The 24,224-nt window shown below is 33.8% G+C and overlaps 1 protein-coding gene across 2 annotated transcripts in view; it reads left to right on the forward strand.

Annotated features, from left to right (window-relative positions):
* Positions 1–21,971, forward strand: part of LOC122741424 (serine/threonine-protein phosphatase 4 regulatory subunit 1-like) — a 65,034-nt gene extending 43,063 nt beyond the window's left edge. For both annotated transcript variants that reach the window (XM_043984888.1, XM_043984889.1), the window contains 14 exons: positions 263–370; positions 821–886; positions 1,834–1,992; positions 3,378–3,550; positions 5,040–5,494; positions 7,379–7,575; positions 9,148–9,243; positions 10,444–10,629; positions 10,970–11,131; positions 11,976–12,076; positions 14,896–15,016; positions 15,674–15,808; positions 17,523–17,664; positions 18,817–21,971. In XM_043984888.1, coding sequence (XP_043840823.1) covers positions 263–370; positions 821–886; positions 1,834–1,992; positions 3,378–3,550; positions 5,040–5,494; positions 7,379–7,575; positions 9,148–9,243; positions 10,444–10,629; positions 10,970–11,131; positions 11,976–12,076; positions 14,896–15,016; positions 15,674–15,808; positions 17,523–17,664; positions 18,817–18,971 — 2,256 coding nt within the window. In that variant the 3' untranslated portion in view covers positions 18,972–21,971. The remainder of the gene's footprint in view (positions 1–262; positions 371–820; positions 887–1,833; positions 1,993–3,377; positions 3,551–5,039; positions 5,495–7,378; positions 7,576–9,147; positions 9,244–10,443; positions 10,630–10,969; positions 11,132–11,975; positions 12,077–14,895; positions 15,017–15,673; positions 15,809–17,522; positions 17,665–18,816) is intronic.
* Positions 21,972–24,224: the final 2,253 nt, after the last annotated feature.

Genomic DNA, 24,224 nt, shown 5'->3' on the forward strand with positions numbered 1-24,224 from the left:
GGAGCTTTCCTACAGTAAGTCTCCAGAAGGTGGAGTCATTCCAATCGTTACAGTTTCCTTATCTATAAAATAAGAAGTTTGGAGTATATGATCTTTAAGAAAACATTCCTTTTAGCTCTAAAAATCTTATGATAAGAAAGCAGTTGGGAAGATTTTTAGCTTTAGTTTAACTGCATAATTTAACAAAATGTTGTACTTTTAGTGTTTGTGGTTAAGTAGGTATACTTTGGCTTTTCAAGTGATTTTTATTTTATTTTTATAGATAATCTGCAAAATGGCTTCAATGCTAAGCAAAAGCACAGTTGAACGCCTGCTACTTCCTCGATTTTGTGAATTGTGTGGTGATGGGAAGCTCTTCCAAGTTCGGAAGGTTGGAATATCTAGTTTCAAACATAATAAATATTAGATTTCAAATTAAATTATTTTGCAATTTCTTGACTAGTAGAAATGATCTAGTGTGAAAATAGAGTGATCCTTTAATAGAATGTATAATCTGTGTTTTATTTAGTTTTTATTATAAATTAGTAGAAATTGGAAGATACCATTGTATGTAAATGAATGAGAGATCATTGAAGGCAAACTGAAAACTGTTTGTGAAAAGGGATTTGGATTAGGTATTATTGCATTACTGAATCCTATGATTGACAGAAAACAGTGTATTCTGTTTCTGGATACCTAGAGATCTCTAGTAATTTGTTTCTGTGTTCTTAGCCCATAGACTCCTGCCTGCTTATTTGCAGTTTTTTTCTTTTAAGAGGCAAAGAAAGTTAATTCCAGGCAGCTAAAAGTAATAGGTAATACTATCTTTTCCTTACCTCAGGTCTGTGCTACAAATTTTGGGGATGTCTGTAATGCTGTTGGACAAGAAGCTACTGAGAAGTTTTTGGTATGTGACAATTAAGTAAAAGTAATTTCTAATTTACAATAAGTTTTTTTGTTTTGTTTTGGTTTTGGTTTTGTTTTGCAGGGCAATGAGGGTTAAGTGGCTTGTCCAGGGTCACACAGCTAGTAAGTGTCAATTGTCTGAAGTCGAATTTGAACTCAGGTCTTCTTGAATCCAGGGCTGCTGCTTTATCCACTGCGGCACCTTAGCTGCCCCCACACAATATGTTTTATATTTATATTGCATTTAATTTGGAATGAACATTTAATTTTAAGTCTTAAATTCACATTTATCGGTTTTAAAAAGTTAATATTTTTGTAAATATTTGGTTACTGATAAGTAAAATATATGCATCTTGATGTAATGGCAGTCTTACCTTTCTAATTATATCCCCAGCACTTAGAATAGTGCCTAATTGGTGCTTAATAAATGCTTTGTAGTTGAGTTAAAGTAAAAGAAATATCATCTAGTAAAATTTAACATTGAGTGGATGGAATCCTTCACATTTCAAAGAAATGTTAATTTTTTTTCTGGTTTTATCTGGAGAAGCTTATTTGTGTTTTGTTTTAAAGTCAAAGAACAACCTTACTGCCCTGACTTTGAATACCATGTATGAAATTGAATGGAGCTTAGCAATAGACATCATATGAATCCATCCATAAGTGAAAATCATTTCCATGATTAAATGTATTTTAGTATGATAATTAGGAACCTGGAAAAAAAAAGCTACTTAGCAAATAATCATTGTGCATATTTTTAGAGGGATTTTTTTTCTGATAAACTTAAGACAAATAATGACTAAAATTAGTAATGAGAATTTATTCTAAATTGTTTTTAATGATATTTTATCATTTTCTTTACCATTAATTTTTTATTTAAGAAGCAGAAATAAATGTAAGCTATCTGCAATAAAGTAAGTTCAAGTATTTCTATTCTTTTTGTCTTGGCAGATCCCAAAGTTTTTTGAACTGTGCTCTGATAGTGTTTGGGGAATGCGGAAAGCTTGTGCTGAATGCTTTATGGCTGTCTCCTACACCACTTCATCTGAAGTTCGAAGAACCAAACTGTCTCCTCTCTTTATCAATCTTATCAGTGACCCTTGTAGATGGGTAAGTTAAAGGAAGTACAGATTAACATGGTTAATATATTATATAAATATTTGACTTCTGTCTTTCATAACTAAAACCTAACCAGAAAATATAGGTCTTTGACTTAGCTTCCAAAATTATGGCTGTGGCTTTTGTATTTTGGGGAATTGAACCATGTCTTCTTTCAGCAAAATCTATTTTAAAAAAAAAACAAAAAAAGGGCAGCTAGGTGGTACAGTGGATAGAGCACTGGCCCTGGATTCAGGAGGACCTGAGTTCAAATTCGGCCTCAGACACTTAACACTTACTAGCTGTGTGACCCTGGGCAAATCACTTAACCCCAATTGCCTCACACCAAAAAAACCCCAAAAACCCAAATAAACAACACCACAGAAAAACTATTCTATTTTAATGTTGGCTTGCTTTCTACTTCGTTTAAGTTAGCCTTTTGAGTGTGGTAGAAGAAATACTTTGCTCCTTTTTGTAAGCATATTTCATACTAAGCATAGTGAAGAGCAAGCTTTTCCTTCTACTTTTTCCAATTTATCTCATTCCTGACATGACATATACATGTATTTTGTGAGCTTTTTTTACTGTTACTTCTTATTTTGAAAGCAAATAAAAAGAAACACTAGAATTTCTCTTAGTCTTATCCCTTTGAATGACGAAATGCATGCTAGGTGTTTCTAGTGCATTTCTTTACCAGTAAAGGAATCTAAGACATTTTTTTAGGCCACGAATGGCCTAAAGGTAAAGAGTTTTTATTCACAGGTAATTGTGCATACATAGGCAGATTCATACACACTCCTTTCTGTGTATCTGTGTGTGTGTTTATGTGTCTTTCTCTTTCATTATATTTCTCCAAGATGTCCTAATAGACTAGATCTGACTAGATCTGGAGATTTAGCTCTAATCCTGATTCTGCCATTTATTAAGTAATTTGAGCACAAAACACTTCATTTCCCTGAACCCAGTTTACTCATCTTACAAAACATGAGGTTTGTACAAAGTGACCTATAAGGCACTTTCTAGCTCTAAGATACTACAAAAATAAATTTCGTAAAGAAATGACAATACTAATTAGGAATTAACAATATAGCAAATATATTATTTATTATATTATAATAATAGTTATGAAACAATAGTATTATAACAAAATAGTATACTGATGACTGTTATGTTAGGGATCTTGGGAGATGGAGCAATCTAGATATAAAATTGTAGATATTTTTTCCTTGGACTACTTATTTTACATTGAATGATTTACCCCACCCCTAGACAAAATGTTAAATTGAGTTGAATGAATCTGATGGGAGCCATAATCAAGCATGTCCAGCATGCAACAAGGAGGTGACATTTGTTTCATTTTTCTTATTTGTTTCATTTTTTTATTTGTCTTGTTACAGGTACGTCAGGCTGCTTTTCAGTCTCTTGGTCCATTTATTTCTACTTTTGCAAACCCTTCTAGTGCTGGTCTTTATATTCGAGAAGATGGAACCCTAAGTATCCGACCACCAGCACAGGATATAACTTCCACTTCTGGCTCCGTAGGCAGTTGTGTCAGTAGCACATCATCTTGGTAAGCCTGAAGCAAAAAAACAGCTATGGCCTGATGTTTACTTTTACTGTGTAAACAGTTAAGAATAGCTGTGACATTATACATAAAACGGATAATTTGAGCTTTAATTTTTTAGAGAAGCATATTGATTTTGGTGAGACACAATGTGTCTGGGTGCATAGAGATTTGCCCCCAGAGTCAGGAAGACTTGTTTTCAGGTCCCACTTGTAGTTCTATGATGTACATACTGGTTGTATGATCCTGGGCAAGGCACTGGACATCTTAATGTTTCTAACAACTCCTTAAGACTTTCATTTGCATGTTAGGATCATTAGTAGAGGGAGTTCCTCACTGAGAGCTTGTTACACCAATGAAATCACAAATCTGGTAAAAATTTTGTGTGTGTGGTAGAAGTTTTTAAACAAGACTGCTTTACTAGAAGTGACATAGTGATTACATGTAACTGTACTTGAAATATTCACTGAGATTAGAGTTGAAATAATTTAGAAGATTATTGTTCCCTTCATCTTTTAGTTATAGGAAATCCTATGGATAATATGAACACACAGTGGTAAGGGCCCCAAGTGTCCTGGAACACTGTAATACGTAATACATTTTGTCTTTTGTATACAAAGGTGACGTTTTGAATTTAATAACTTAGCAGACTATCTACTGATGATGTATTATTATACTTATAGCTGTTGTGTGGTGGTGGATTGCTATTGATTTATTCATGATTTCACATCCTATCTTGCATATTACCATAGGCAGACACTTAGAACATGACTGACTACCTGGAGTTATAGATATAGACTGTGAATGTAAGTTTTATAGGAGAATTAAGATATAACCACCTTTCCAATAATTATTTTAATGTAGGCTAGAGATGAGTTGTTAGGTCAAAGATCTATGATTTCATTGGTGAGGAAACTCCGTCCCTCAAACTGTCATCCATCTGTAATTTAGTAAGTTTTAAGGATTAGTCTGAGGTGAAGAGAGTAATGTCAAGCCATTGCCCATGGTTACCAGTAAGTTTCAAATTTGGGATTTGTATCTAGGTTTTCCTGTCTGTAAATCCAGCATTCTATCCACTCTTCTCTGTTCTTTCTAATGAGAGTATAGAAATTCAGAGATAATCCAGGATTATTTTAGGCAAAACTTTCACCCCTGTTCTTCTCTAATCTTATTTTTTAAAGCATGATTGACTATTAGAATTTCAACTTTAATATATATTTTAACTATATTTAATATACTCAATATTATAATATGTATGTGTGCATGTTTATGTGTGTGTGTGTGTGTGTGTGTGTGTGTGTGTGTGTGTGTGTGTGTTTTCCCCCTCTCCTTGGCCTAAAGAGATCCAACAGTAGAATGGGGAAGAGAGCTAAGGGACAGAAGACAGAAGCTTTAGTGGATAGACATTTTAGTGCTGCCAGAGCCACATTCTTTGAAGAGTGTTAAGTTGTTGATTTCTTTGTTTGTTTTTTCTCCTTCCCCGCCAATTTCCTAGTTCAGGAAATCTTGAACACATAAAACCAGATCCAGTGACTGAAGGAACATCCATTGAAACTAGTAATTTCCTGCATGTTGAAAGTTCGCATGTAGGTGGAATGGAAAAGAGAATGGCCTACCCTGCTAATGCTGAAGAAGAGTTGATTAAAAGTTGCCAGAGTGACGATTCTTGTGCAATCAAGAATGCTAATGATAGTCAAGTAAACAACTGCCAGGGACTTAAGAAAGCTTGTTCAGGAAGTTCTGAGGACATATTCAATAATTTTCTTTACTGGCGCACACCTCTCCCAGATATCAGCCAGGATTTAGAACTACTTCAAACCAAGACTGAGCAGCAGGAAGAAGGATGCTGTATACCTGAAAGTGTTTGTAAGAACTGTGTGGCCAGTACTGAAATTAAAAAAGTATTGGAAAGTTTGCAGGAACATATGATGAATGATCCAGATGTCCAAGGTACAAGTCAGTAATTGTGATTTTTGTCTGTATGGAATGTGTGAGTACATCTTTGTTCTTCGAGAGAGAGAGAGAGAGAGTGAGAGAGAGAGAGAGAGAGAGAGAGAGAGTGTGTGTGTGTGTGTGTGTGTGTGTGTGTGTGTGTGTGTGTATACATGCATGAATGTAGTGAAACTTGTTCAAACTAATTACCACCTGGAAAGCATGATGTCTGTGAATGTACAAATACCTGAGAGTATACATGCATTCAATCTGAAGTCAGTTTTAAGTGTAAAAGCATATATGTTTGGCAGTACTACTACAGAATTTCTAGTTTTAATGGTACGTTGAACACTGCTTCAGAGAAGCTGGATAAGAGAGGTTCACATTGACAATAGTACTTTATACCTTGGAAAGGACTTTCCTCAGCAACAGTCCTATGAGTTAGGTAGTGCTAGAATTATTGTCCTCTTTACAGATGAACAAACCGAGGCTCAGAGACATAATGACTTACCATAGTCAAACAGCCAGTAAATGTCAGCTGGAATATGAACTTTAGGTGTCTCTCTGTAAGCCTAACACTTTTTTCAACTATAGCATGCTGACTTTAGTGTCTACTTTTATGAATGTGCTTCTCTTAATTGTTGGAATTAGGCAATAAATTTTGCAGTCTATTTATTCGTTATCAGACCCCTATTGTCTAAATAATTTAATATTTGTATTCTTGCTTGGATTTTAGAGATCTGAAAAAGAGAAGCAAAACAGCAACTTATTCATGTAGAAAGAGGAAGGGGTTTTTTGGTGTTGTTTTCAGGGGATGAGAATCCATGTATAGATTTCTTCTTTTCCCTCAAATTTATAAAAGAAATAAACTGAATATAGTCTATCACCTTTAACTAAAGAAATGTCATTGAAAAATAGATTTCTATTTTGTAAATCTTTGGATCTGTTGGATAAACCTAGAAAAAAAACAATTTCTTTTCATATAACTGTACTTTTAAACAACCCTTGTGGATAATGTGCCAGCCTCAGAACTAAATTCAAGTCTTGCCTTTGGCACAAACTTGCTGTGTGACCTGGCCAAATCACTTAGCCTCTCCTTGCTCTAGGCAGCACTTAAAGCCAGAGTTGCAAAGAAGGTGCCAACCTACAGGGTAAAAGAAATTTCCTCATTGGGGAGTTCCCTTTTCCAGTGAAATTAGTATTATTATGAGTCCTTATCCATATACATTTTGACCCCCTAAAATGCATAAAATAAAAATTTTAAAATACTGTAACTTAGAAGAGTTAGCAAACAATTTTTCTGTGTATGTACAGAAAGTTGTGTGAAACATTTTGATTTTGTTGGATAAGGGGTGTGTGTATGTGTGTGTGTGTGGGGGGGGGTTAGATATTCATTATTCTGATCTTATGTGCAGAATGACAGTGGGCATGTCAATGAACTTTTTGAGCCTCAGATTCCTCATCTTTTAAATGGAAATAATGATATATCAACTATTTTCACAGGGATATTTTAAGAAAAGCATTTGTCAGTAAGGTGTGACATGAATAGGAGTTGTTATATCTTATGGAAGAGGTGATGACATGTCATTTCTGTTTTACCAGAAAGGAAAACTTCAGCACAGAGAGAAAGGCTCAACTACCTGTCCAGGTAGTAAGAGCCATGCCTAGAAACCCCGAATCTGCATTGTTTAAGCAGTTAACTCACAGCAATAGCATAGACACCACCTGGCTCTCAAAAACAGGAAAGCTCTAAAGGGGAGTTAGAGTTCTTCCTTCATTCTTAAGCTCAAATATATGTATGTATGCATTTCATACTTTTGGTTTTGAGGTAAGACATTTGTTTATAAAATTCAGAGTCAAATAAAACAATTAACAGTTGCTTAAATCTTTACTGTATTATAGCTCAGGTTCAGGTGTTATCAGCTGCACTTAGAGCTGCCCAGCTTGACTCCATCAGTGATTCTGAAACTAAAATGGCAAAAGAGTCCCATGAGGAAGTATCCAGTTCAGAGCCTAGCCCTACCACTGAAAATCAGAACACTATCTCTTCCGCATCATCCCAGAATGAGCTGTTGGTGGCCAGAGTAATACAAAGCACTGTGAGTATCTATACTTTCTCTGAGTAATAAGGAAAAATCACAGATCTGAATTACATTAATAAATCTCACTTAGGAAAACAGAAAAGTTGTATTTTATTGTTGAGGTAATTTTTAGGATAACTCTAAATATTTAATTGTCAGATAACCATGGATGTGTTCCATAACAAGAGTTGGAGAGGTAAGTTACAAAACACTCTCCTTCTCCAAAGTTGATTTAAATGCTTTTTTGTTTTGTTTTTGTTTTTTAATGGAGATGACCACATAAGGCACAGCTAGCAGCACCTAGTATATTTTAATAATTGTAGTGGGTGAATTCACTAAGGGAATAATTAGAAGGTAATTCTGCTAAATGTTCCAGTATCTAACTACTTCAGCAAGCTTAGTGAAAACTTAAAGTAGCATAAGTATTTTCATGAGAGAAAGATTTCAGTGAAAAACAGTTATCATTAACACCCTGGAATTTCATCCCATGGCCTGAACTGATGCTATAGGAGTATGATTGCAAAACATTTTAGAACATTTCTGTAAAAGCCCATATGCTTAATTCTTAGGTCACAAAAATAAAAACTATTGCAAAGTATAAATTTTCATTTTCATTCTAGAGAAAACAGTTACTCTTGAATGGCAAAGTTTGTTGTGTTTGACCTAATGTATCCTAGAGAAAACTAGAGCTTAGGTGATCATTTCAAAATATTTCTTTTACCCAGTAAACCATTAGGAAACATCTCAAGAAGACTTGGGGGTTGAAGCTTCTCACTTTATATTTCAAAATGAATGAAACAATTCAATTCCTTTACTATTCCCCCAAGCACTGTTAGGCTGGAGATAGAAAGGGAGAAGAAAAACTGGTCACCGTTCTTTCATGGCACTTATATCTTATTCAGGGAAAACAACGTAGTATATATAAGGTGCGTTGTCAGGATCCATTATGCTATGAGAGTGTGACATTTTAAGTGTAAATAAGAAATTATAGTTAAATTTGAAGGGGAAAGTCAGCTGATTTAATGCATTATTAGAGAACAATATTGCCACTCATTTTTGCAGGTTTTGTTAACAAAGTTTTTATATTCAAAGTATACATACACAGGAGGATGTGTGTGTGTGTATGTATAACAAAAATCAAGTGAACACACTTATCAACTACCATTTTTGTTAAAATTAAAGTTTACTCTTTCTATATTCTCTATCTAGATCAAGGATAGATAACCCTTAGCACTTGCCCCACTGTTACATGCAGTTAGTTTTGTTTCTTTTCTTCCTTTCCTTGGTCATTCCTAGCCATAATTATTTATTTTAGGTCTCAAGTAGTTCTTAAAACCCTTGTGGATAAAGACTTTTAGTGCATTATCTATTTTCACATAGAACTTTTTACAGTATTAATAATGGTACACAACTCTGGAAACCTATCTTCTGACAGGCGTCATGGATTATCAAATGACTCTCTAAGAGCATTAATTTTTTTAAGGGTACTATTTATGTCATCATTAGAGCTCTGTTAATGGAAGAGTAGTTTCAATCCCCACCCTGCTTTTTTTAAGGGCACACTGGTAACATGCAAATTCAACTTTTTAGGATTCTGAAAAACATCTCAATGGAACCAGTGAACATTTGCAAAAAGATCAAAGATCTGACCCAATCCCATTTGAAGACGATAAATCTAAGTTACAGGTTAGTAAAATAATACCTATATGTCTTGAGAAGAAAATACAAGTCTACATTTAATTTTCTGGGGGTTTTGTCTAAGATGGTTATTCTTAAATTTAATATCATTATTTAGCTAACATTCATTACCCATCTTGGTTTATAAACTCAGGTTGCCAACTTTTACTTTTTTCTACCTTTTAAAAAAAAAGTGTTTATAAAGAAAGCGATCTGCCAAAATCCAGCATAGCATTTTAATAAATAAAATGATTATGACTAAAGGCACTTTGATAACATTCTTGAATTTTTATCATGCTTTCTATTCAGACCATTTTTTTTTGTTATTGTTTTTGGGGTTTTTTGTGAGGCAATTGGGGTTAAGTGACTTGCCCAGGGTCACACAGCCAGTAAGTGTTAACTGTCTGAAGCCAGATTTGAACTCAGGTCCTCCTGACTCCAGGGCCAGTGCTCTATCCACTGCACCACCTAGCTGCCCCTATTCAGACCATTTTAAACCATTTTGACTGACCTGTTGGTAGCTATTCTACTGAACTGTGATTGGCTACTTTCTTCTTGGGCTGACTTCTTGGATGGGTTTATTGCATCATTTATTTTATTTTTGTTACTCAGTCGTTTTCAGTGATGTCTGACTTTTTGTGACCCTGTTTGGGGTTTTTTCTTGGCAGAGATACTGGAGTGGTTTTCTTCTCCAGCTCATTTTTAAAAATTAGGGTCATTCAGTTATTTTTATGGTGGTATAATAAAGAGAATATTGTCCTTCTATGGTGATAACTTGCTATTTAGCAATACCTATTGATCACTCTTTGTGTGTAAAGTATGTTGTTAAAATCTGAGCATTTAAAAAGAAAGTTTAAGAAATAAGTTACGTATAGTATGAAATGAACTGACCCAAATTCATGCTAATCAATTATCATACTCTACATGTGCCTTTCAGATGTTCTACTAGTTTTAAATATGCAACACTGTTTTGACTCCTTGGCCAAATCAGAATAAATGAAATATTTGCTAGGAAATTAATAAAATATAATATAATATAATATATCCAGTGTATGACTTACTGGGCCATGGAAATATCTTTTGTTCCTATGAAATTTCCCTACAATTGGCCTCACTTTCATATTGTATATTATTTGTGATGTTTAATAATATACTTTAAAAATTGATTTATGGGTTATCTTTGTAAGTTTTTTTTCTTTCATTTTCTAGGATATAATACCTCAGCCATTATTAGATCAGTATTTGTCAATGACTGATCCAGCAAGAGCCCAGACAGTTGACACTGATATAGCCAAACATTGTGCTTACAGTCTCCCTGGAGTGGCTTTAACTTTGGGGAGGCAAAACTGGCACTGCCTGAAAGATACATATGAAACACTGGCATCAGATGTACAGGTAAATATAGACTTTTCAGAAGAATATCCAGATTTCAATTTTAAGAGCATTACATTTTTCAATTAAAATACTTTAAGGTTAACTTATAAATGTAAAAATAAAATTAATGTGAACATATTTATTTTAATAAATTATGCATTTCAACCAGAATGAGGGAGAGAATTTGGAATTCAAAACTTTAAATATTAAGAGAGAAAGTGTGCCTTTCTAAAAAAAAATAATAAATTATGCATTCACATGTAAGCTAAGCATTCTATTTAGTTTTGTCCCATGAAAATAATTTGTTAGCTTTTAGAGTATATTTGGTATTCATTTTATTACTTTTGTTCCTTATCAATAGTGGAAGGTACGTCGGACACTAGCATTTTCTATTCATGAGCTAGCTGTCATTCTTGGAGATCAGTTAACAGCAGCTGATTTGGTGCCGATATTTAATGGATTCTTAAAGGATTTAGATGAAGTACGCATTGGAGTTCTTAAACATCTCTATGATTTTCTAAAGGTAGGAAGAAATGTATTTTTTACTTAACTTTCTACATAAGATAAATATGTTTTATGTCACCAAGCAGTTAAATTTTTTTCTTCCTGCACCTTTCCCAGAAAATTTCAGTGCTGATAAAAACTTTAGTGTCCATTTTATGGGTGAGGAAACTGAGCTATAGAGGGGTAAAATAACTTACCTATTGTCACTATCCAGTGGAATAGCCTGATATAAAACATACCTTTTGGCTCATATATTCTAGTTATCCTTACTGTTTCATCTCTTTTAAAAAATAAGATATTTTCAAAGATAAAGTTCAAAAATAATTTATTATTTTGAAAATGGACTAATTAAAAAACATTCCTCTGAATCCAAATTATTAGTCATTGGTGTGAATTTTATTACTTTGTACAAGCTTAAGAAGAATATTCAAAGGAATGTTTTAAGATTTAGATGTTATCTATCATCTACATATACAAGAATCAGTGTGATGTAACTCTAAAAGCATGCATTAGATTTAGAATTCATACACCAGGGTTCAAATTCTGGCCTTGCTAATTATTATTCAAACTTCAGTAAATTACATAATCTTTCTTGGCCTTAGTTTTTTTATTGGTGAGATGAGAGATTTGCATTAGATTATCTAAAATTTCTTCCAGCTTTAAATCCTATATTTGAAGGGAATAGAAAATATTCATAAGTACAGCAGGAGTTAGTTAATAATATATATTCACTATTGCTGTAATACATATTACACAAAAAATATGTATTACAATGGAAATACAAAATTTACATCCTTGAGGAACTTAGTGATTTATGTGTTAGCATGTATTGATGTCTTTGGAAATACTGTCATTTTTTTTAGTTGCTTCATGCAGACAAGAGGAGAGAGTATCTTTACCAACTTCAAGAGTTTGTAGTAACTGACAATAGTAGGAATTGGAGGTTTCGATATGAATTAGCAGAGTAAGTAGAAATTCCTGGTTGATATGAAAAAGTGAATTCAATTTGAATAATGCTTACTTTTTACAGAATTGTAGAACTTAACTATATATTTTAACAAGAATTTCTTTCATACCCATTCCTAACTAGTGGTCCAACTTTGCTTATAGACCTCAATGAAAGGAGAACTCATCACCTCTTAGGGTAGCCCATTGGGCTTTTGGATAGTTCTTATCATTAGGAAATTTCCCCTATATCAAGCCTAAATCTGTTCCTCCGCAACTTTCGTCCTTTATTTCCAGTTTTGTCTTTTCAGAACTATCAGAAGAAGTTCACTCCCTCTTGTACATGCTAGGTGTTTGAATACTTGAAGATAGACTGTCTCCTTCCAAGTCTTCTGTTCTCCAAGCTAAATATATCCAGTTCTTATATAACTATATTCTTTAATTGTTTTTCCATTCTAGTTGACACCTTCTGGACATGGTTCAACTTGTCTATGTTTTTCCTAAAATATGGTGCCCATACCAAGTAGTTGGTAATTTTACAACTTATATTTTCTAAGCAATAAATGGTCTTTTTAGCAAAGTTATACAAGTTTTTTATTTTGGAGGTTTAAACTATGAACTAAGTGGATCTTTTAATATTTTATTGCCTGCCCCCCAAGGCAGTTCTCCAAAACTATTACAGTGCTGATTTACATATCACTTCCAAGTTCCTCACTAAGAGTTCACTACACTGCTGAAATCCTAGGTTCAGGAAATAAAAAACAAAAAAAAAAACCCTAAGCAATAAGACAAATTCTTATAGTCAGAAATGCTTGATAGATGTTTAGATCCTAGAAATGAGGCACAAGTTAGATTTACTTCATTGGATACTAGAATTTTTCATTACAAAGCTGTCTTTTTAAGCTGAACAAATTATATTTGTTACAATATTTTCTTATTAATAATGGGAAGGGATTCATTCCTTTATAATTGAAGAATGAGTTGTTTTCATTTAATATTCTCAGAATGTTTGGCCCTGGTACTGGGTATAGTTGTGTTAACTAAAAAAAGAATGATAGAAAGATAATGTGAACATATAGAAGTATTTCCCCCAGTGACTTATTCTATTACTACTAGAAGAACTCATGAAGATGCTATTTTGAGTAAATTTTTTTTTGGGGGGGGGTTAATCTTTTTTTTCCCCTATGGCCCCTTTTGGGGATTTTCTTGGCAAAGATATTAGAGTGGGCAGCTAGATGGCGCAGTGGATAAAGCACCAGCCCTGAGTACCTGAGTCAAATCTGGTCTCAGACACTTGACACTTACTAGCTGTGTGACCCTGGGCAAGTCACTTAACCCTCATTGCCCCTTAAAAAAAAAAAAAGATATTGGAGTGATTTGCCATTTCCTTTCCCAACTCATTTTACAGATAAGGAAAAGGAGTTAAATAGGGTTAAGTGACTTGCCTAGGGTCACATGGCTTGTAAGTGTCAGAGGCTGGATTTGAATTCAAGTCTCCCTAACTTGAAGCTCAGCACTCTATTCACTGTACCAACTACTTGCCCCCATTTTGAATAACACTACAGCATAAAAATGACTTTTGAAAGGCCTCCACTGGTTCCAATGATATGAGACATTAAAGAATTCTCTTTGCTTTATGTTTTTTTCCAAAGATTGAGTTTATTTTGTTTCTAGACTAATGTTCTTGAAACAGCAAAAATCTTAAAAAGTGACTTACAAATGTTATGAAAACTCCATGACCTCTAGTGGTGAAATTTCATAACTCAGTGTAGCTTTTCTTTAACAACATCTCATTAATGATTGCTTCTCTTTGTTATGATTGATTTGTCTCCTGTAATTTTGACCTTTGATGAGCTTTTCATCCCATGTGATCTCTGATCACAAGATACTTTGTGATTTTTTTAAAAAAACTAAGAACTGCAGGTATGAAATCTTTGTCCTGTGCCTGATATTTGAGATCATTGTCCAGAAATTGTTCCTTTTGATAGTCAATATACTTTGATTAAGCATCTGTTATGTCCAAGGTATTCTTCATCTTCTGACAGTGTAACTAATCACGGGCATTTATGGTTTCCAGTTCTCCCTTTTTTCCATAGTTGCTTCTCATTTTTCTCTCTGTTAGCTATTTGAAAGATTGACATTTCTTTTCACACTTCTTTCTCACTCTTGAAAATATTGAAAGATTTTTTTCTTCTTTTTAAAAAATTAATTAAATTATTTTCAAATCCACATTCTCACTCCCCCACCTTCATGTATGTGCACGTGTCTGTCTGTCTGTAAACACACACAAATATGTCTCAGTCAGCATTCGAAATCTGTCTCCTCTCTGGCAGGAGGTGGGTAACATATTTCATCTTGTGTCCTCTGGAATTGCTATTGGCCATTGTGTTAATCAGAGTTCCTAAGTCTTTCGAAGTTTCCTCCCTTTATAGTATTGCTATTATTGTATAAATCATTCTCCTATTTTTGAAGAGCAGTTTACTTAGCCAGCTTTGTTTTGAAGCAAAGTGGCAAACTTTTCTATTTTTCTTTAACTTAATCTTGCAAATAATGTTAAATCCTTCATGTTTTTTGCCTACATGGGAAAACATAAGAGTAGGGTTTTGATTTGCATTTGAAAGAACATTAAGGATATAATGAGATTTCACGATTTTGATTTTGTCTTTAATAGAGGAGTATGTATTTCTCTTGGTCATAGAAGACTTTTAGACCTAGCTGTCCAACTCTTCAGTGCTACTCAATTATTTCCGCTCTTTCCCTCCATGACCTGTTTGAAGGACAAGTAAGAGAAGTGAATATGCTCATTTCTCTGAGATAATCAGTTTTTCTTTGTTTCAGACAACTGATCCTGATATTGGAACTCTACAGCCCCAGTGATGTTTATGACTACTTAATGCACATCGCACTAAAACTTTGTGCAGATAAAGTTTCTGAAGTTCGATGGATCTCCTTTAAGCTAGTAAGGGAGTATATATGTAGAGAGGAATTTTGTTTTTCTTCTGTGCTTTTAAAACTACAAATATTTAAGCATTTTCCATTTAACTTCCAGGATTTTGTACATTCCATATAGAAAGTCATTTTTCAAAACACCTTTTTCTAAAATATATATTTTTAATGATGGAAAATGTGAAGAAATCATTTGACATGTTTATACCAATTACTGTTCTTTTAAAGTTAAATTGACTTTACATTACAAAATAGTTTTGAATAAAAAATAGCTAAGAGAGCAGCTCCTGTGGAAACAACAATATTGTTTCCTATGAACCCATGTCAGCCAAACACTAATGGAAAATGATATTCGAAGTAGTAATTTACTAACATTTTGACAGTAAAGAGCCTATATCAATTATTATTTAAGTGAAAATGTTTACAAACTTGAAAAGACAGATATATGATATGTATCATATTTTTATTGGTATTCCTTTTTTGAATATTCATTTTTATGGAGCATTTTTTTCTTCCAGTGTTTTATAACTTAAGGTAATAGTCTTATACCGTGCCTGTAATCAATTAAGAAAGGAAAAGGTATATAAAAAGCTCTTTAAGGTAAAACAGTATTGCTGAAATGAATAAATGACATTTCGTTTTTTAATCTGTTCTTTTAATCTTTTCCCAGGTTGTGGCAATTTTGCAGAAGTTCTATTCAAACAATGCAAGTGCATTGGGGTTAAATTTTATCAATGAACTCATAATAAGATTTCGACATTGTCCCAAGTGGGTTGGAAGGCAAGCATTTGCATTCATTTGTCAGGTTAGCATACTTTTTTTGATCCAGTATATACAAGAATTAGATGTTGGTAACTTTTTCTTTTTCTTTCTTTCCTTCCTTCCTTCCTTCCTTCCTTCCTTCCTTCCTTCCTTCCTTCCTTCCTTCCTTCCTTCCTTCCTTCCTTCCTTCCTTCCTTCCTTCCTTCCTTCCTTCCTTCTTCTTTCTTTCCTTCTCTCTTTTCTTTCTCTCTTTCTTTCTTTCCTTCCTTCCTTCCTTTCCTTTTCTCTATTTCATTCTTTCCTTCCTTCCTTCTTTTCTTTTTCTCTCTTCTTTCTCTCTTTGTTTCTTCCTTCCTTCCTTCCTTCCTTCCTTCCTTCCTTCCTTCCTTCCTTCCTTCCTTCCTTCCTTCCTTCCTTCCTTCCTTCCTTCCTTCCTTCCTTCCTTCCTTCCTTCCTTCCTTCCTTCCTTCCTTCCTTCCTTCCTTCCTTCCTTCCTTCCTTCCTTCCTTCCGTGGGGCAATGAGGGTTAAGTGACTTGCCCAGGGTCACACAACTAGTACATGTCAAGTATCCGAGGCTGTATTTGGACTCAGATCTTCCTGAATCCAGGGTGGTGCTTTATCCACTGCATCACCTAGCTGCCTCTTTTCAAAGAGAGAGAATTATAGTTATAGATTGTTTGAGTGATAATCTAGTCTAGCACACTACCATGCTCTCTTTTATTACAAACTGAGGCTTACTAAATTGGGCTGGAAGTTAATTTATTTAAGTATAGCAAATCTGTGATTCTTACTATCTACTGCATTTCTATATTGAATTTGGTGTACACCCTTACTTAGTTTGGAATTCAAGCCCTGAACTTAAAGTCTTCACCTTTTTAGTTTTACTCCATCTCAGGTTTCCACACCCCTCCCCCTCCCCCCAACCCCTACCCCAGCTATTTGAGGAAAAGAAGTTAGTAATTGTGTTTGTCAGGAGGTTTTTGATGATGATATTCAGATATAACACAGCTATGCCTAGTTTTAGAAATAATTCTGTTGCTCAGAGATTACATATGCTTGTTAATGTAAATGGGGGTGTTAACTTATAAAACTTTATCTGACATTTTTATCATACTAAGTTTATTTGAGGGGAAAAGAAAAAATAGATTACATTAACAGTTTTAGCTTCTTTTTTTTGTAATTAAGAGTTGTAAGACAAAAAAAAAAGTGCAACTAGGTCCCTTCCATGGTACTAGATCAGTTTTATTTATGGTAATTTTACCAATAGTTCGAGTATCATAATTCCCCACAGTATTATTTACACTTTTAAGTAAGAAAGGCAGCTTAGAAAGAATCTTGGCTTAGAAGTCCACAAAGAGCTGTATTCTCATCCCAGTTCCACAACTTATTAATGTGTGACCTTGGGCAGGTTTACAGTTGCCTCTCTTAGCTTTAGTTTCCTCATCTGTAAAATATATAGTATTTTTCATTGTGCCTTAAAAGAGTATTATGAGGATTATATGTGAAATTTAAGATATTGTTGCTATTATTATATGTTATGCATTTGGGCTACTAGTTTATTATAGTGCATATTTATGAATTTCAATGTAAAAAGTAAACTGTTTCTAGAAAATGGTTGAAGTTTTCAATTAAAACACATGCACAGTCATAATCAAGAAAAGTCCTGAATTACAAAAGGCTTTTTCATAGAAAAAAATGAGCTTCTGTTAATTACTTATTATTAATTACTTATGTGTATAATTTCTTTTTCCATAGGCAGTAGTAAGAGAGGAGTGTATACCTGTAGACCAGTTTGTAGAGCACCTACTTCCCAGTCTTTTAAGTCTTGCTTCTGATCCTGTGCCAAATGTAAGGGTTTTGCTAGCCAAGGCACTAAGACAAACACTACTGGAAAAAGGTACTTTAAATTCTAAAAAAAAAAAAAATGTTTTTGTGACTTAGCACTATGTAAAGAGGTAGTTTGATACAGTAGAGAGAGTGTAAGATGGGACTATAGCTATGTGAACTTGGGCAAATCATTTTATCTTTCTGAGCTTTGGTTTCCAGTTTACCCTATCCATCTCACAGGTTCTTAGGAATTTTAAATGAAATAATAGAAGTGATCATAAAGCATTATATGAATACTGGCTGATGCTATTGCATTAATATTCTCTATTGATTCATTGCTTTGTTGCCATTTAGATATATCATATGATCATACTGAAAGAGAATATTTCATTTCTTTAACAAAGGCAAACATCTATATTAATGGTTGGTAAAAGTAATAGATGTAGTTCGATCTTGTGGCTGGGGAACCATTATTCCCACCAAATTTTAAATCTAAAGTAAGTAATAGGAAAATTGTCTTGAACTCATATCTACCAGGACTTTGTAAAAACATATTCATATTTTTTTACTTGGATCTCCATATTTGATCCAGACTGGAAGTTCTGGAGCCATTTCTTGGCCACTTCCCACTCTGATTGGAATAGGAGCTTTGACCTGCTCTATTTCTGATTTTGGCTAGTTTGCTTCTTCATTAAGCAGCCTAGGGGCAAGCCCCTTTGCATGCAGGAGACCACCATACTGGTTTTAGGCTTAATGTGGACCCCTGATTGGCTTAGCCCACTTTAGCTCAGAACTCTTAAACTTAAATCTTTTTATCAGCACAGGGATATGGGTGTATACCATCACACCTTGCCAAAAATGCCTTTATAATAAATAGGATCCAACAGATTTATTAGTCTTTGCCAGGACTTAGACTAGGGGGTTTAGGATGCGGGGTGTGATGACAGAGGGAGAATAAGAGTGACAATGACATGTTTCTTGTTTTCTTGGTGCTAGATTTAATCTTTTCAGAAGTTCTGACCTAGTAGGCCCATTCAGAATTTGAAAAAAGTTATTTCATTAAGAGAACTTACAAAATTAATGGACCTCTAATTCTGTGGTTCAGTTTTCCAAGAAATAGTTTTCTTTTGTCCTGGGTTGTAATTTCAAAGAATACATCCTATATTAAAACACAGTACATGGCAAACTTGATAAAAAACTATCACTTTCTCTTTTTTCCTAGCTTATTTTAGAAATGCTGGTAACCCTCATCTTGAAGTTGTTGAAGAGACTGTCTTAGCTTTGCAATCAGACAGAGACCAGGATGTTTCCTTTTTTGCCACCCTAGAGCCAAAGCGAAATATTATGGAGACAGCTGCTCTAGAAAAACAGAATTAATTTGCTTTAAATCTGAATTGTGATTTTACAGTCTTCATATACAGTATATGGTAACAAAGAAGAAGGGGAGCTGTTTTGTATCTTCTTGAAGAAAAAAGATTTCTTATATTCATAACATTCACTAAATGAAAACTGTCATCTGCAGCAACATACATTTCATATTGGATGGTTACTTATTTCAGTTACGTTGTGCCTGCTATGCTTTTGCCTTCCCCTTAAAAGCTTGATTTTTGTTTAACTTTCTATGAAAATGAGCCAATACTGTGTAGATCCTTTTAATCTGATGCATAACCAGAATCTTCATACCATCAGATTGCCTGATAGTAATTTTATATCATATTATTTTAAATTATTTTTCTTAATAAAGTAGTTTACTACCAGCTTTAAAGCCTGAAGTTTAGTAAACTTGTATATTTTGATGCACTGATACCCCTTTTTAATATAGTTTATGGTGTTACATTTTATTCTACCTGAAATATTGTACATATGTGAATAATTCTTGGTCAGAAGAAAATATATTAATCCAATGTCAACCTCATACAAAACTTTATAAATACACCATTTTCATTTATACTGTACTTTGATGTTGCAAATTAGGTCAATTTGTGTTTTGCTTTTGCATATACATATTTTCTTAAATGTACTAAAGAAAATGACACCTTTTTATATTGTAGTTTTTATTCTTATAAACTGTTATTGGAACTTTCTTAAGCACTTAATTATTTCTCACTCTTGCTGCTAGAACTATATTATATTCATAAATGTAAATGTTGGCCATTGCCAGAACTATAAAACTATATAAAATTAACAGTTCATTGGTTTTATTAACACATTTATGAATGTGAAAACAAAATTTCTGATTGAAATATACGGGTAGTAACTGGCCACAGTTCTTGAAACTTAACAGAAGGAGGAAACTATATAGGCAACTAACACATCAATATACATGTTATACATATAGTGATCTTTGCAGGGGAAGGTGGGAGGGGGTAGAGGCAACATCAAGTACATCTTTACACAAAGTCCAGACGTGTATGTACAGTTTAGAATAAGAAGAAACTGAGGTATTTGGACCAGTTTTCATTAGATGATTATTCTACTTTTTTATCTATTTACTCCAAAAGCTCAACTCTAATACATGTATGCCCGTGTATGTTTTTGTTTCCTTTTCTGTTTGAAAAATGAAACATAAAGTAAAGATAAGCATTCCAATTTATGTTCAAAGAGTAACCTGCAGAGGGAGTATAAGTTAGTGCTATACTTTCCTCATAAGTTTGGATAGCTTTTTCCAAAGTGACAGAATTTCTCGGCATCATGGCTAGTTTTTCTGATTCTTTTTTAGGTCATTATTTTAAAAAATAACAAAACCTAAAATTCAGTGTAGCGAAATGGATACCATTCTGGGCTAGGTGGAAAATAAAGTACATGGGTTAAAATGTCAAACACATTATTGACTTTTGAGTTGTTGGGAGGACACTTTGCCAAGTTTTGCCAAATACAGGTTAGTACATTAAGGGTACACATTTTTTTTAATATGAATTTTCAAATATCCAATAAAGCTAGCTAATGTAAATAGATGGAGATACGGTTTTACTGTATAACAAACAATTTTGATTACTTTATTGCCTGGAAATTAAGATTGTTACATTAAGTGAATTGTTAGCCCTAGCAGCAAGTAGAATTTGTTCAACTGGAATTTTGCATTTTGTGTAGGGTTTAATTTTATATAAAAGTCTACCAGATTATATTTGTATTTTAGTGTTTAGAATTTTGCATGATAGATCAGATGTTACATGCTTTTAGAACTTGTAAGTAAAGACATTAGTGTTTTGGTAGATAATTTAAGCTCTAAAATTCCAGTTGTATATTAAAATTTTTCTGTGATTTAATATGAATGCCTCTTCAATGCAAAATTTTTTTATGACTGAAGTTTCTCTGCAAAAAGTATTTTTTATAGTTTTAATATCTTTTCTAATGCTAATAATATTTGAGTGTTTTTAAATAACTCAGATTTTCTAAATTGTTCTCCCTTTACTTTCCATTTTATTTTTTCCTATCATTAAATTTCTTAGCACTGATTGTACTTTTTTAAAAGAAAAAGTGTACATATATACATGTTTTGAGTGTTTGTGACTGACTGATCATCACATAAGCTTTCTGCTTCTATTAATAGTCTCTTCTTCAATGACTCACTGAAAACATAGTAATGTGTCTCACAGGATATTTAGTTGAATGTGTTGTTAAATAATAGGCCATTTTCTAACTTTTACAAAATGGAAATGTTTCCATTGTTAAATGTTTGTTTGTTTTTTTAAAGCACCTTTCAAACTCCAAAAATTCATTACCATTTAAAAACTTGACGGTTTTTGATATAGCTCTCTAGATTTATGTAAATGGATATCTGCATGCATTAGAAGAGGGGAAAATGTAGAACTTTCTAACATCAGGCAATGTGCAGATCTGCTGAAGTGGCTCATCTTTCTAAGATGTCAGTTTTTTCCTTCATCCTGGAAATATGATTTTTAAGCATGACTAAGGCAGCTCTTTTAGACAAGGTATATTATGATGATTTTAAACTGTATTTACATATAATTCCTCAAGATGATTTACTTTGAATTATGCAAAAAAATGTACTTTTAAGTACACATGCAGCAAAGGTACATTTTCATAGCAGCAGCAAGAATTTCATTTAAATTTTACTAGCTAAGGGACATGAAATTAACATTAGTGGTGCAATATTGTTTGGATACTGTAGAAAATTATCAGGCACTTGTAATCCAAAGCATGTTAGTCATGTTGCTGAGAATTCAAACTCACTGTTATCTATGTTATATAAATAATTTACATATGGCATCTAACAGGATATTACCCTAGTGACAGAAAACAGTGTTTTAGAGCCCAAATAAGTGGGGACACTCTGGAAGTGCCACTGATTGTCAAAATATAGAATCTATGTAACTTTGTATTTATCTCAATAAACCTCATTATTGTTTTATGAAATGTATATGTTCTTTTTTAAATAGAAATTTTATTGGCCTCCATTGATAAGAACTAGCATTCAAATAAATGAACAAAAGCACTAGGGAAACAAATACGTATGCTGAAACCAACAAATTACCTCAAGAGAGTCTATTTTACTGTCTTTAACTTCTATTATTAACTCTCCCTGTTGCCAGAAAAGTAATAGATAATAGATAAAAGATAATAGTTAAGAGTAGGAAGGCCCAAGTTCAAGCTGTACCTCAGATACATGACCATGTGAAAGTCACTTGCATCAGAGCAAGGAATTTCTATTGAGGGTTAAGTGACTTGCCCAGCTAGTAAGTGTCAAGGGTCTGAGGCCACATTTGAACTCAGGTCCTCCTGAATCCAGGGCCAGTGTGCCACCTAGCTGCCCCCAGAATTTCTATACTTCTTGATGAAATCGAAGAAACTCAAATAGCAAAAATCTTACCCTAAAAGATTTAATCTAATACCCATATATTCTTTTCCTCATTTGACCTTTACTATGTGTAGACTATATTTTTGCTGTTGTCTTTACATGGCTAGAATTTATTGTGTTATTTTTGTTTCATTTTACTAAACTACCACCTGTCTTCCAATTATTTCTTTGAATTTTTCATACTCATTTGTTTCTTATGGCACAAAAATATAATGTTACATTCATATGCCATAATTTATTAAGCTACTCCCCAATTAGACAGCTCATACCGATACTTCAACACATAATCTCATTTCTTGGGGTATTCCTTCTAACCTTCTTATCCTATAAAACCAGCCCTTGTCTCCTTTAAGTCATACTCAGTGGGTCCATGCAGTGTACTGGGGGATTTCTTCCCCTGAATCTTTTAGCATTAAAAAGTTACCAGTGTGGCATGTGAACTGTCCATCTTAATTCTTTATTGTTGCTACATGACTGATACCTTTGGTTACTTTCTTCGCAAAATTTATTGTTGGTAATATGTAATAGCCTGTTTAGACACTAATTGAAACAGTTTAGACATGAAAGACTGAAACATCTCTCCAGTGTCCTTTGGGTGATTGATAATTTTGATTCTTTGAAGAGTAATATTCCATGACTGAGAAGGGATTCTATGATTCTTCTTACAGCATCACCAGGCATATCATAGAAGCATAAATTTAGAGCTAGAAAGAACCTTCAGAGGCCTTATAGTCCAACTCCCTTATTTTACTGATAGGAAACTAAGGCCCAGGTAGGTTGTGACTTACTTATACAGGGAATGTCAAAAATAGGGATATAAGACTTTGTCTCTTACTACAGAGCTAGCACTCTTCACTGCAGTATACTGTCTCTGTCTCAGACTTAAGAAGATGGGATTTTGTTTCAAGAAATAGCTTGGGGTCTCTGAAAGACCTAAAATTTCCCTAACACAGCCCAATCTGCTCTCTTCCTTCTGTTCAATAGCCTCATTCATTGCCTACCTGCAGCATGTGTCAAAGGTATATTATGATGATGAACCCACTTCTGGGCTGTCCATCCAAATGCATGTTACTCTCCAGACAGACCGTCTTCATCCATTTGTTTTTTCCTTTGTGGATGGTCAGGCCAAACTGAATAATTATGGGTCTCATTTAGGAGTCTGCAGTGTGTTCCAGGGTTTGATGAAATCACAAAGTCGACCTCAAAACCATATCTGGAGGATCGTATCATCTCTATTTAGCAAGAGCCCTTAACTTTTCTTTTTGTCAGCCTCTCCATGGTTTTGGTAGGCTGGTGAAGCCTATGGGCCCCTTCTCAGAATAATGTTCTAAATGCATAAAATAAAACACAGGATTACAAAGGAAACCAATTTTGAAATAAAAATGTAATTTTTTTTCCTACTAAGTTCTTGAACCCTATAAAACTTATCCAAGGGACCTCTGGAACTGTTGTCCACATGGTAAGAACCCATACCTATAGGTAAGCCACTGAGTTCCATTGTTATCCACATATGGGGATACCCAATTACCCACATAAGGGTAAGTCTACCCATGCTTTGTTTTAGAGATTTCCCTGACCAAGGCAGAAACATCTATGAGCCAAAGAAAATTTGACTGGTTGGAGTAAGGTCCACAGGGTGGAATTAGGTCTGAGTCAGTAGTCCCTTGGAGGGAGGGAAGGTCTGGGGCCAGGGAGTACATATATGTTTAATATATACTCATATGTGTACATGTCTCCTCTGTAGAATGTAAACTACTTGAGGGCAGGAACTTTCTTTTTTTTTTTTTTTGTTTTCATATCCACAATGCTTG

This window comes from Dromiciops gliroides, chromosome 2, assembly GCF_019393635.1.
Source record: "Dromiciops gliroides isolate mDroGli1 chromosome 2, mDroGli1.pri, whole genome shotgun sequence".
Lineage (NCBI taxonomy): Eukaryota > Metazoa > Chordata > Mammalia > Microbiotheria > Microbiotheriidae > Dromiciops > Dromiciops gliroides.